Below are 13,630 nucleotides of genomic sequence, written 5' to 3'. Positions count from 1 at the left end.
TATCCTGCGAGGCGCGGGGCAGGGCAGGACAGGCGGGGGACCCGGGCAGGGCGCAGCCACCTCCCGCACACACCTCACGGCCCCGGGACAGACCCTGCCCCGAGCCCGGACCCCCGGCAGCCCCGCGCCCACCCGGGCCGGGCGATCGAAGGCACAAATGGCCCCGGGGAGGGCGAGACGAACGGGAGGAGCCACGGCGGGGCCTGGGCAGCTGGAAAATCTCACACTGCTGGGGCTAAAAATAGTGCGGAGCTGCAGACCCGACAGCACCTGGGGTGGCAGCCAAGGACCTGGAGCCATCCCCGCAGCACAGCCCCCGGCAGCGGGGTCCCCTCGGCCCCACAGCCGTCCCCAGCCCTACAGCAGGTTGCCCCGCTCTGGTGCAACCCCTCCAAGCCCACTCTGGGGACCAGAACCCAAGCAGGAAGGGGTGTAATGGGGCGTAATGGGGTGTACTGGGGTGTAGTGGGGTGGCTGCTGGACACAGCTCGGCTGCGGGACGCCGCGTCGGGCTCTTACCATGGCAATGAAGCGGCCGATGAAGCGGAAATAGGTGAGGTGGTCGGGGTTGATGGAGGAGGCAGGGTTGATCTGCAGGCAGTAGTTATTTTTGCCAGCGTACTCGAAGAGGCAGTACATGGGGTTGAGCACCTCGTGGGACAGGAGGAAGAACCATTCCCTGGGAGAGAGCGAGAGCGGTGAGCAGCGGCTCCTGCGGTCACTGCAGGCCGGGTCTGCTGGATGAGGCTGTGCCCCGGCACAGGGGACAGGGACAGGACAGCCCCTGGGCCTCTGCAGCTCGCCCACGTGAAGCAAGTGCCCAGCTCCTGGGCCCTGCTGTGAGCTGGTGAGGGCATCGGGCACCACAGGCTCCAGCTGCCTTTGCAGAAGTGCTGAAAACGGTTTGTGAAGTGCTTTTGGAGGCATCAGAAAAAAAATCCCTGCTGGGCACAGAGCTCGGCTGGGAGCAGGAGGCATCCCGACAGGCACCGAGCAGCCCAGCCCCTTGCACACACACACAAGTGCACACTCACGTGGCTGTGCACTCACACCCAGTGCCCGTGGGCACCCGCTCTCCTCCCACACCCCCCCAAAGCCCGACCGAAGCAGCGCAGGACGGGCCCCGCTGTCCTTGCTCCGCTCCCCGGCCGCGGTCCTCAGGCGCAGAGGCAGCCCCGGCATCCCGTCCGTGGTTCTACCCTGTGGTAGAACAGCATGACGTAACCTACCATAGGGTAAAACCACTGGCAGGACACGGAGAGACGAGGGAGCAGCAGCCCTGCCCCACAGCCAGCAGCAGCAGCACGAGCGGCAGGGTGGCGGAGGGAAGCCCAGCACCACGCCGGACACCCCAGGTGAGCCAGATGGGGACACGGGGACAGACACGGGGCTCCCCCCCTCCACCTGGAGGCGCAGCCCGGCGCCACGCAGCACGCTCCTCAGGGCGGTGGCAGCTACGGGCTGGCAGCAACCACGTCCCACCACGTCCACCCTGGCACGCAGCAACTGTCCCGAGAAACACCAGCGCCTGTGAGCCGTGCACCAGGCTGCGGGGGGGGAAGAGGCAGCACGACCCATCAACCCGGGGTGCTGGCGTTGGCACTCGGTGGCTATGGAGAGCCCCAGGTGGGTCCCCAGCCCTCCTTGTGCAATGAACAGGCTGGCACAACGTCGTGGAGGAGTTTCACCCTTCCCAAAGCTCACAGTTTCCAGCTCAAACCCCTCTGGCTCCCCGCAGAGGGGCTGGGGACCCCGAGCCCAGCCGCCTGACGGGCCACCCCGGCAGCAGCAGCCCCGCACACCCACACTCACCTGGCGATGCCGCCGTAGTCCAGGCCCTCCTCTCCCCGCATGATGATGTAGAGGCGGCGCCGCAGGTCGTACGGCTTCATGTTCATGATCTGCACGGGGACACGGGGAATTGTCACCGTGGGCTGTGCACGAGGGCCAGCTCCGCACCCCCGGACCCCGCGCCCCTCACCTGCTGGAAGGAGTCCTCAAAGAGCGTCTGTCGGGAAACGCTGATCTTCACGTGGCTGGGCAGGGCGTTCGACTGCGGGCAGGGCACAGACAGGAGCCCGTGAGCAGGTGGGCACAGCCGCTGCCCGATCCCCAGGCTGCCCCCGCGTGCCCAGAGGCCTCGCACCGCTCTACTCACGTGGCAGAGGAAGCGGAACTGGTGGTACTTCCAGCGAAAGCTGCGGTCATACGCCCCCGGCGATCCCCCCTGCTTGCTCCTGAGAAAGGAGAAAGCAGCAGGGGCTGGGTCAGGGCACGGCCCCACAGCCCGACAGCTCCAGCACCCGCTGCCCTGCCCCTGCCCTCTCACCGCCCACTGGGGGGAGGACAGCCCCCGTGCTGCAGCTCCCCTCTGCACGCAGGGAGCTCTCTGTTGGAGCCAAACACGGGGCCCTAACCCCACTCTCGGTGTGCAGGCAACAAAGCCAACCCTCTTCACCCACTCCACGTTGGGAGCACACCAACGAGCTGTGAGCAAGCTCCTCGAGCACCAGCCCCGAGCGCCGCAGCCCCGCTGCTGTCCCACCAGGTGCAGAGCCGGGGCTTGGCCCAGCACCACTTACCCAGACTCGAATCCGGGGCGCGGGTCCTTGAAGGTGGTGGTGCGAGTGTTGTGGTCCACGAAGTAGCGCACGCCCTCGTTGGTGTACTTCATCTCCCAGCCGGGCGGCAGGGGCGGCTCCTGGATCATCCTGCGGGCAAGGAAGGGGTCACCCAGCTGCCGCCTGGGGGTCTCACCCTGCCCCACATCGCTGCCCTCGGGGACTGCCTTCAATTCACAGCTCCGTGCCAGGCAAAAGGATTCAGGGGGCAGAATGAGCAAGCAGGAGCCCTGCTGCCCTGAGCTCTAAGGAGCCCAGCAGGGTGAGAGGACAGCACCTCCTCCTGCCTTACAGCCCTGCTGCCTCTCCTGACCTCGGTCCCAGCTCCCCCCAGCACCCGGGGTCGCAGTTCCCAACCCTCCCCAGCTCCCCCAGTGCCCGGCCACTGCCTGCATCACTCGGAGCCCTCGTGCAGGCTCAGCCCCCAGTACGGCCACTGCTCAGCACCTGGGAGCCCAGCGGCGTTTCAGAAACCCCCAGCAGCCTCCCCAAACCTCCCTGCCCATCCCTCGTGCTCCTACCCCTGCGTGCGAGGGTCTTCCCACTGCGTGGTCCGCGTGTTGTGGTTCACGTAATACACTCGCCCGTTGTCCTGTCTCTTCTCTAGGAGAAAACAGAGGGGAAGCGTTAGCTGGTGCCCCGGGAACACACCTTGCAGCTCACAGGAGTCTGCCAGCTCCTTCCTCCCCTCCTGCACTGCCCCAAATTGTTTGGAAAAGACAAAATAAATAATTTTACGTTTTCCCTACGCACAGAAGCCGCAGTAGCTGGGGGAAGGCCCGCTCTCCCCAGGCCCATGTGCGGGCAGCAGGGCAGAGGCTGGCGCCCAGCCGCACACCCTCCTACACAGCCGCGCTCCCTGCGGCTTTGGGGGCACCTCCTCCCCGCACAGCCCTGCTGCTGGGCACACACGGGCATAAAATAAAGGCACCACTCACACCGGCATCGCTGCGGGACAGGCTCTGCGCCTGCAGCCTCCCCAGCACCCCCTGTGCCCCCCCCCCAGGCACTGAACAGCCAGGGCCTCCCAGCCACAGCCGGGCACCCCGTCCCATCCCGGTGGCAATTCCTGCACCCGCTGCACACTCCCTGAGCCCCCGGGGATGGGACCCACCCTATGCACCCCCCACACACACACGCAGCCCTGCTCCATGCCGGGAGGGACGCCCTGCACGCGCTCCCCGTCCCCGTCCCCTCCCGGTGTCCCCTCCCACAGCCCCGTCCCGTTCCTGCAGGGCTGTGGGAAGCGGCTGCGGTTCCCAGCCCGGGACTGGGAGCCCAGTGGGGTTGTGCTCCATCCACGTCCTTCACCCCACAGCCCCCCCTCAGAGCGCTGTGTCCCCAAGGGACCAGACTGGGGCTCTGGGGAGCCCAGGGACGGGGCACTCCTGCCACCAGCCCCACAGAAGCACCAGGCATGGCTATGGGGGACGGGGGCTTTAAACACTTCTGCTCCTGGCTCTGGCTGAGGCACATCTGATGACCAACCCCACATCCACCCCAGGAACCCCATCTGCCCGGGGTGCTGGCTCCAAGAGGGCTCCCCCAGCTGCCGCAGGAGCTGGGTCACCCAGTCCAGCAGCAAAGGCTCCGGCACTGCCCTCACCAAGCCCCTGCCCTGCCCCTGGAGACCCCCCCCTCAGCCGCCCAGCCCCTCGCTGCCCTGCCCCAAGCTCCCCGCAGATTGTTCCCTCTCTGGGTCCCTGCAGGGGGCCGCTCTCTGCCAGCCCTGGCAGAGCACTGCCAGCCAGGAGAGGGGCCCTCTCCGCCCTGGGGGTGGCACAGGGGCTTTGCAGAATGTCCCAGCACCCGGTGTCCCCGCTGACCCCTTTCCCAGCGCCCAGCAGCTCCCATTAATGTCCCCTCCGTCCCACCAGGCACTCGCCACCCTCACCACCAGCCCTCCCCAGCCCGGACACGGCACAGCAGAGCCCCGGGGGTGGCAGCAGCGCTTGGGACACGGGGACAGGGCTGAAGCCCCACTGTGGCCCGGGGCAGAGCATCCCTGGAGGCACATGCGTGGCAGCAGGACAGGCCACCGCTCGGCACAGGGCTCCGGGGACGAGCAAGGAGTTGGATCCCCAGCCTCTCCCCCAGTCCAAAGAACAACCACAAACACTTCTGCATTCAGTAGCTGAGAGAGAGAGCGAGCTGGGAACTCCTCCAGGAAAAGAGAAAAAAGGAAGGGGGAAAAAAAAAAGGGAAAAAATCTGGATTTCAAATCAGAGACTGAGCTAGTCATGGGCAGCCTCAGCCCCACACGCAGCGCAGCACCGGGAGCGCTGCGTCCCCACCGAGGGCACCCCTGGCCCGGAGCAGAGCAGGACGGCTGGCAGGAGGCACAGGCAGGTGAGGAGGCTCTGTACTTACCCCAGCCGGGAGGAAGGGGGCCGAGAGGATCATTGTCGGACGGGGCGCCGGACGACTAGAGACAAGAGAGGGCAAAAATACAAAATAAAAACCAGGGCACGGGCGAGCGGGAGCAGCAGCGAAGGCGAGAGCCACACAGCCTCTGCTCTGCGCTCGCCTCCCCTGGGCCCGCAGCTCCCAAAGAACTGAAAAAACAAAAACAAAACAAAAAAGCAAACAAAAAAAAAAACTCTTGCACACTCAGGGGGTGTTTTTTTTTTTAAAAAAAAAAAAAAAAAAAAAAAAAGCACAAACCAAACAGAGGCTGGGGCGGCCAAGGGGGCGGCCGGGCAGGGGCCAGGCACGGCGCAGGGCGAGGAGCGGGACCGCGCCGCAGCCTCCAGATGTGCGCGGCCGCTCGGCTCCCGCTGGCCCAGGCGACCATCCCCATCAGATACACCTCCAGCCTCCTCCAAGAACCACACACAAGAGGGAAAAAATATCGCAGGCCTTTCCAATGAAATCATTCCCACAAGCCCTGTCCACGCCCAGCGCTTCCTGGCGGGGCCCGCGGCCCCCCTCCTCCCCGGGCAGCGAGCGGGCTGCGGGATGCGCCGCACTGAGGGCACATTCATGCCTGCACAGACGGGCGGCTCCCCGAGCCCCCAGCCCCCCCGGCAGGTTGGGGGCCCCGGCACAAAGCACCTTTCTTCTGCCCCGGGCGGGCAGAGCCGGCGGCCGTCACCCCAGGCTGAAGCAGGGGGGTGCCGGCACAGCCCCCCCGACCCCGCTGGAGGTCCCCGGGGATGGAGGCACGGCCCCGACACCTGGGGTTCCAGGGGAGAGGGAGGCCTGCAAGCGCTTGTAATGGTTAAATAAGACACACGTTGTTACCAAGAGGCCTTTCCATTGCACCTCCTAAAAACCAGCCGCTGGAGAGGGGCTGGGGGTCCCGGCGGGGCCAGCCTGCAGCCCCCATGGGGACAGGGCAGCCCCAGGCCTGGGCACTCGGGGTGCTGGGGGCTCCCCAACCCTCCCGGGATGGGCACCAGCCCCTGGGACCAGCCCAGCATGCTGGGGGATGCCCTGGGGTGTGCTGGGGACGGGGCAGCCCACGCCTCCTGGCTTCTTTTCTCGCCCCCTGCCCCACGCACAAGGAGAGGGGCGCAGGAGGCACCGCCCTGGCACGGCACGGCACGGCACAGCACGGCGTGTCTTGGGCAGCCTCTGCTCCCTCCCTACCCAGCCAGGCTGGCCAGAGACACAGCTGAGGCACGTCCAGAGGCATCACCTCACTGTGACCTAAAAATAACTAATTAAAACAAACAGGGCACAGAGACAAGAGCCCGGGGCAGAGCTCCAGGAACCAGCCCTCCCGCAGCTCTCCGCAGCCCCCAGGAACAACCCTGGGCCAGAGAGACCCCCGGGCACGGGGGATGCTGCTCCCAGCCCGCTGCCTGCGTGCTGCCACAGGGACCCTGCCTGCAGCAGCCCCAGAGCTGGGCTCCCTGCAGGGGCTGTGCCACGAGGGCTCTGCATCGCCCAGGGGTGCGGCACCACTCAGCACCTCCTGTCCCCGCACGGAGTGCGGGTGGGTGCTGGAGACGGGAAGGCAACGAGAGGCAGAGAGCCCCTGGGGGAAGGAGGCACAACAGAAGCCATCGCTGCTGGCAGGAGAAAGTTTGAAGCGAGGAGTACAATCATTTCATCAGGCTAAATTTGGAGCGCGAGTCCCTCCCTCGGTGCTCTGCAGAGCCCAGCCAGGGCGAGTCGCGCGGCGCTGGAGCAGCTCCAGAGGCGGTGCTGGCAGTGAATTGAGCAGCGACAGGCTCAGAGCACGACTCGGCCTCGGTGGAAGCCCCTCCTGCTGTCCCCATGGACAGCGTGCCGAGGGCAGGGGGGCCGTGGCAGCACAGCTCCCTCTGAGGGGCAGGAATCCATGAGGGCAGCCTCCCACAGCCCCTGCGGGGACACAGCCCCAGGCCCAGCTCATGGGACTGACCACAACCTCTGCCTGCTTCCCCCTTGCAGAGACATCCGAGCTCCTCGCTGGGGCACCGAGCTCACCCTGGCAGCACTTCTGCAGGGTGCTGGGAGACCCCAGAGAGGAGCTCAGCCTCAGCAGGGAGCTGGATGCCCTGCGCTGCACACCCAGAGCTCCCCGGCCCTGCCAGCAGCTGGGTTCCACACTGCGGTAAAACCCCACAAGGCACGGGGCTGGCTGACACCAGAGCACGGGGACATCGCCACCCAGGAGGTAGAAAGGCTCCAGAGGGGCTCAGCCTGCAATGCTGCCCATCGGCACAGCCCTGCCTATCAGGGGGCACTCACCCAAACCACAAACAGGGGGAAAAAAAACAAGGGAAGCAGCAGCAGGGAGCTTGCAGAGCCCGGCAGCGCTCGTTCCCTGGGCCCTGGCAGCCCTGGGTGCAGCTCCTGCCGCAGCCCCCGGCCCTCACCTGGTACAGGAATCTTTGGCTGAACTGCTGCATGGCTCCTTGGAGCTGGTTTCGCTGGGACTGCCACTGCTCGTAGTTCCTGACGTACTCGGCCGTGGGGCGCTGCCACGTGGTGGTCCGGGTGTTGTGGTCCACGTAGTAGTAGCGGCCCCTCGGGTCCACGCGCTTCTCCCACCTGGAAGCACCATGGGGAGATGTCACAGGCTGTCCTCCCCTGGGACAGGGGCTCGCTGGGACCTTCCAGCCCTGCGTTAGGGCCTGACCCCTTCCACCTCCCAGGGACTCCACACCAAAGCGGTGTGCACACCTCCCCGCTTCCCCCAGCGCTCCTTCCCCTGCTGCTCAGAGCCCAAACACGGCACCAGGCTGCTCAAAAGCCCCTCAGGAGATCAGTGCCTGGCCCAGGGAGCCCCTCCTGGCCACCACGGCACCAAAGGACATTGTGACAGCCAGCCCAAAGAGCTTCCACCCCGGGCTCAGCTCAGGCACCGTCCCAGTACTAAGGCGGGTGTGAAGGCATGGGGCCAGCAGAGCCCCAGGAAGGCTGGGAGGAACGGCAGAGGGCACCCAACAGGATCCAACACAATCTCCCATTGCCCTGGCCACGCAGCCATGGCTTGAGCACACTGAGCTGCTGCCCCAGCACGTGCTGGAAGCACAACTGAGGAGCCTCACTTGGGTCACGAGGCACCCAACCCGCTGCCAAAGCCCCCTCACACTCCGTGTGGCTCAGCGGAGGATTCATGACCAAGTTCTGGCTCTCAGAAGCACTTCATGGGCTCAATGGGCTCTAGAAACACGGCAAAAAAAGCAGCTGACAATCCTCCAGAGGCAGGCAGAGCTGCTGGGGCCCTGGCTCACCTATGGGGACTGACTTCCATTTCGTACTGCTGACCCCGGACACTGGCTCTCAGGAGCTCGCACCACCCTTCTGCACGAGGGCTCCGCTCCCAACCCCAGGACAACCAATTTCATGGCTGAAGGGTTCCCTGGACAAGGTGAGCTCCACCACCAGGGAACACAAAAGCCTGTGAGGACCTGAAGCAGCTCCCCATGCGGCTGGGAGGTGCTGAGAGGTAACACCAGGACACCTCAACACGGCCAGCCCCCGACTGCAGCGCTGGAGCTGCACAGCAGGAGGGGAGCACGCCCGGGGTGCTCCCAGAGCCACCTCCCAGGTAGCAGCCTCCCCCTTAACGCCAGAGGGATTTTAAGCCACCAGGGGGTCAGAAAACAGGAGGGGAGGCTGCGGAGATCACAGCCTGGCTGAAGGCATGGGGTGAGCACAGGAACTCGGAGGCTCCCGCGGAGGAAAACAGGCTGGGCTTGCACTTCACACTCACACGTTACACCGGCTGCTAGAGCACACTGCGCTCATTGAGCAAACTCAGCCCAGAGAACAACCACCAGCAGTGTGCCTGCGCTGCCTGCCCCTCCTGGAGCACAAAGAGGTGAGAATTCAACAGCCTCCTGCAAAGCACACGGACCCCCAGGGTCACACGCAGCCTCTGTGACCTGAAGGCTGTTGACTCCTGCAGGTGAAGGACGGATCTCCCTGCACGAGTTCTGCAGGGCTCTTCCTGCAGCTCTCGGAGCCGAGCAGCATCTGCTGGAGAACGAGCAGAGCTGATGTGGCTACGAGGGTCAGAGGCCCCTGCGGGAGGCCAAGGTTCAGCTCTGGGTTTGGGGCACACGGCGCCCCCGTGTCATCCCAATTCAAGAGCCATCCGTTCCTCCAGGTGACTCGAGGCCTGTCCCCTCCCTGCTCCTGGTCCTCACGGGGACTTTGCAGGCGCCCATCTCAAAGGCTTTTTTCACCATTCCTCAAGGAAGAGCCTCCAGAGGAGGCAGCGCGTGCTTTCAGGCCGCTGAACACTCCTGCATCTCAGCCCGTTTCCTTTCAGGACTGAGGAGACCTCCCTCCCACCTCCCCTGCCTCGCACAGACTCCACAAAGGTGGGCAGCACGAGGCACTGCCTGCCCGCGGCCCCTTACCCCGGCGGGAGCGGTCGTTCCCAGGTGGTGGTCTTGTTGTTGTGGTCCACATAGTACACCCTGCCGTTCGGCAGCTCCCGCTGCTCCCACCTGGAAAAGACAATTACGGGACAGTCGGTAAGGGCTGGCACCGGCACCCAACCCCAGGAGGTGCAGCCACCAAAGCTGGCGGTCCCCCGGTGTCGGACCACACCGTGCGTGGCTCCAGCAGGAGGGGACGTGGAGCATCTTCTGCTTCTACAACTCAAACCCAGCCCCAGCAGCCTCCCTGGGTGCTGCCCTGCGCCCAGCAGCCTGCCCCACGGAGCAGCGAGCAATTCCCAGACACCTTCTGAGCGAGGACACCCCGAGAGCTGCGGCTGGGGGCTCAGTAACCCCCCGAGCATTGCTCAGCCGCAGCGTTTAGGCTTTATTTAAAACCAAGCCCGACAGCAGCTATGGGCAGCAGTTACTGGGCCTGCTGCACAAAACCTGCGTGCTGAGAACCGGCCGAACTCGGGGCGTAAATTCCCGATCCCACAGAAAGGAGGGGGGTCGGTGTAAGATTTCACTCAGGGTCAGCTTCATGCCCCGCGAGTTTCTGATGTAGTTTTTGTTTAGCTTCCCTTAATGCCTCTGTAAAGGGGAGCCTTTGAGTTGGGGCTGGGAGTTTTCCTGGCAGCCGTGCTGCTGGCTGCTGACAGACCCCTCTCAGGAGCACCGCACCCACCCGGCGCTGGGCTGGGAGGCAGCCCCTCGGGGGAGCGGGCGCGATGGGGAGGCCTGGTGGCACACAGCGACACCAAACCCCCTCTTTGCCTCCATTCATTCATCCAAGTTTGCGCCCTGGCAAACGCGGAGCCTCCACAGAGCGCCGCGCTTCATCCTCCCCTCCGCGGCACAGGGCGAGCGCGCGGCTGCTGACAGATCAAGGGCTCTGCTGCCACGCTCCCGCTGCCCCGGCTCTCCCTCCCAGGCAGCCTTCAGTCTCAATTAATCATCACAAAAGCCCCAGGAAATTAACGTAGCAGCTTACTAGCTTCTGTTGCAACTCCCTGACGGCAGCTGAAGGAACGCGGCTGGCGCCCGGCGCTCGTGCCAGCGATGCTGCAGGCACCAACACCCAGCGCCAGGCCCCGCACCGCCCCTGCCCACCCTCGAGCCCCCCAGGGTGAGATTCACACCAAGGGAGCTGTCACCGTGTGCTGCTGTGGCCACCCAGGGTCTCAGCAGCATTTCCAACCCCAGCTGAGGACCTGAACTGCCCCCAGGTCAGCGGGCAGAGACTGCCCCACGTACCCGGACCGCTGGCTGCCTCCCTGCGGGCTTCCCCAGAAGAGTGGGCTCTGAGGACTTGGAAGTCCCTCATGACAAGTGGCTCAAGCCTCCAGGTGCTAATTCTGGGCTATGGAGATGAGAAATGGCACCACGAGGGCTCCTCCAAGGCAGGGGGAGTCTGGAGCCCTCGCAGATCCCCCTCTCGGCGCCCCCATGACTGCAGAGCCGTGCAGGACCGAGGATTGCTGCTGGTGGTGGCAGCAACGGGTGGCCACTGTCCCTGTGTCACACTGCTGTGAACAGCCCACAAGCTCACGCGCTCCTTGGAGCTCTGGAAGGTAAATTTGCTGCGTGCTGCTCTGCCCTGCAAGCCGGTGTTTCACTGCCACCAGCAGTACCGCAGGCAGCACGCTGCGCCCGCTGCCACCACCGCTGACAGAACAGCCCGGACACGGGGCACTAAGGACAGCCCGCGGCTGCCAGGGCACCTCGCCAGCTCCCCACGAGCCTCGGCCTCTCTGAGCTCCCCACACACCCCCTACCAGGCGGGTTAGCAGAGCCCAGCGGGGCGAGCTCTCACCCCAGCACACGGCCACCACCAGCAGGACGCGCGTGGCGTGCCGGCAGCGCTGCGGGAGAGGCGAGCGACGCACGCGGGGAGCCACGGCTGGTGCGAAGCAGCAGGGCCGAGGCAACCCTGCAGTCCAAACAAAACGCCCTCCTTATGTAAGAAACCACAGCCCCGTGCCTTCTGCCAGGCAGCATAATGCGCCCCTTTGTGCGTGCGAGACGGGGCTGTGTACACAGCGCGGCAGCGGCCGCCTGTCCCCGCGCAGCATCGTCGCTGATAGGAACCAGATGCAGGAGCCAGCGGCTCTCCCGGCCCCTGTCGCTATCGGCCAGCTCGGGGACCCCATGGGACAGCCAGGACCCCGTGCTGGAGGCTTCAAGACACTCTGGCATCACAGACGCTCCCCAGACCTGCAGGGAAACGCGCGCCGCACCAGCCGGGAGGGGGTGAGGAGGGCTCCGGGCAGCGCTGGGGCTGGAATTATTCAGGACACTGTCCAGCATCCTCCGGCCCCCAAAACAGACTCCCAGTTGTCTGTGAGATGCCTCTGTGCCCACCACACCTGGTGCAGACGCTCAGAGGCAGCTCTGAGCACAACAAATAGCTCCGAATCCCCGCATGAACCCAGCCGTGCCGGGCTGCCGGGCACACGGCGACCCCAAACACAGGGCTGGGAGTTTGGGAGCTGCTCCTGCCCCTCCAGCAGCAGAGCACGCATGCTCCCCCTGCTCCCACAGACAGAAGGAGACGCTCAGAGAACGAGTCTGCAGAAAACACAGGTTCCTGGAGGCTTCTCAGAGGGGAGAGCAACATGACAGCTCCCCCGCAGCGGAGCAGGAGGCGGCTCTGCAGGGGACCCGAGCGGCTGCTCCCAGGGTGCAGGAGCTGGGCCAGCGAGGGGCTGTCCCGCACGGCGCTGCAGCAGCCTGGCTGTGTCTGCATCTGTCTGCATCCCTCCTGCCTGAGGCACCGCTGCCTGCCCTCAGCCAGCCCCATCCCCACATCCCACACCGGGCCCCAAAGCACAGCAACACCCTGCTGCTGAGCCAGCCCCGGAGCGGCGTCTCCAGACCAGGCCCCGGGGGATGCCCAGCAGCTCAGCCACACGTCCCCAGCCACTGCCCTGCTCTGTTTAGCTCTGTTCAGCCAGGGCAGACCCCGGCTGCTCTCAGGGGAAGGCTCGTGGCAGGGGAAGGCGGCCGGAGCCAGCTCTCTGCCCCCATCCCCTCGCACACCTCGCTGCTCGGCCACCACCCGACGGAGCGGGTCAGCAGCCACCGGGCAGCCCGGCACGAGCACAGAACTGGGACAGCACATGAGATGCTGCTGCTCCCTTCCCCGATACAGATCCTACGGGCAGGAGAGGCAGGGAGGGAAACTGGAGGTGCCAAAGGCAGCCTCCATCCACCTCGGGCAGGCAGAGGCAGGGAGAAGGAGCCCTCCCGCCTGTCTGGTAGGCGCAGAGAGGGGCACGAGCTGGAATAAAGACCTTTTCAGAGCACTGGACTTTTCCAGCTGCCTGGAAACAGGAAGCGCCCAGGCCCGAGAACAGTAACCCTCACACACCCCGCATAAAGGCACACTGAGCCGTTAACCCTAATTACCTGTGACTGACACACCAGCGAGGCCCTGACCTTCCAGGCATTGGCTTAGCCAAAGGAAAATAAACAGCTCCCTTCATACGAAACACAAGCCGTTCTCAGCCCCCCTCCACGGCTCTCCCCTTGCACTGGAAGGTGTCTGAAACGCGGGGCGGGGGGCTCAGCCTCGCCCCCGGCTGCCCGCAGTCCTGCTCAGCCAGCCCAGCTCCGCTCCTGGCTCCTTCCCCGTGCCCAGGAGGACGCAGAGCAGAGGGGAAACTCATCCCGGGCGTCCCCGCAGCACTTGGCTGCACCTTCCACCACGCAGAGGGCTTTGAGGCTCTCGTTTCTCACTATCACCACCTGAGAACACCCCGGGGCCGCACCTAGTGACAATTCTCTCCCTGCTTCCTGGTGACACCAGGAGAGCCCACGACTTTCCTGACGTATTTGGGGCTGTTTGGTTGTACCACCTTGAAACCAGGAGACAGACAGGCTGTGGGAGGATCCTGCCCACCTCCCTGCAACTGCAGCCATTGCCTCCAAGGTGCTCACGCAGTGCTGTTGGTGTAGTGCTTCCTTCTCTGATGTTCACACCTTTCCTGTGGAGCTCCCTGGAAATCCACCCTCATTCTCTCACGCATTTTCTCCTCGCTGCCTGGCAGCCAGCAGATCCTCCTGCACGTGCACGGGATGCTTCTGCCTCCCCTGGCAGCACGCCCTGCTCCTGCTCTGTGTGGAGATGCCTTCCCCTGCCTGTCCTCCCCCAAGCCCCGTGGTGCAGCACAGCCCCATCCC

The 13,630-nt window shown here is 65.2% G+C and overlaps 1 protein-coding gene across 1 annotated transcript in view; it reads right to left on the bottom strand.

Moving 5' to 3' along the window:
- The window catches only part of WWP2 (WW domain containing E3 ubiquitin protein ligase 2), a 32,269-nt gene that overhangs the window by 4,659 nt on the left and 13,980 nt on the right, over positions 1-13,630 (bottom strand). The window contains exons 9-17 of the mRNA XM_032195907.1: positions 9,425-9,514; positions 7,430-7,604; positions 4,992-5,046; positions 3,143-3,224; positions 2,583-2,711; positions 2,159-2,237; positions 1,982-2,053; positions 1,813-1,901; positions 520-679 (exon numbers count right to left, since the gene is read on the bottom strand). Of these exons, the coding sequence (XP_032051798.1) occupies positions 520-679; positions 1,813-1,901; positions 1,982-2,053; positions 2,159-2,237; positions 2,583-2,711; positions 3,143-3,224; positions 4,992-5,046; positions 7,430-7,604; positions 9,425-9,514 (931 nt within the window). The remainder of the gene's footprint in view (positions 1-519; positions 680-1,812; positions 1,902-1,981; positions 2,054-2,158; positions 2,238-2,582; positions 2,712-3,142; positions 3,225-4,991; positions 5,047-7,429; positions 7,605-9,424; positions 9,515-13,630) is intronic.

Source organism: Aythya fuligula, chromosome 12 (genome assembly GCF_009819795.1).
Source record: "Aythya fuligula isolate bAytFul2 chromosome 12, bAytFul2.pri, whole genome shotgun sequence".
NCBI lineage: Eukaryota > Metazoa > Chordata > Aves > Anseriformes > Anatidae > Aythya > Aythya fuligula.
This window is presented reverse-complemented; position numbering and strand designations above follow the sequence as displayed.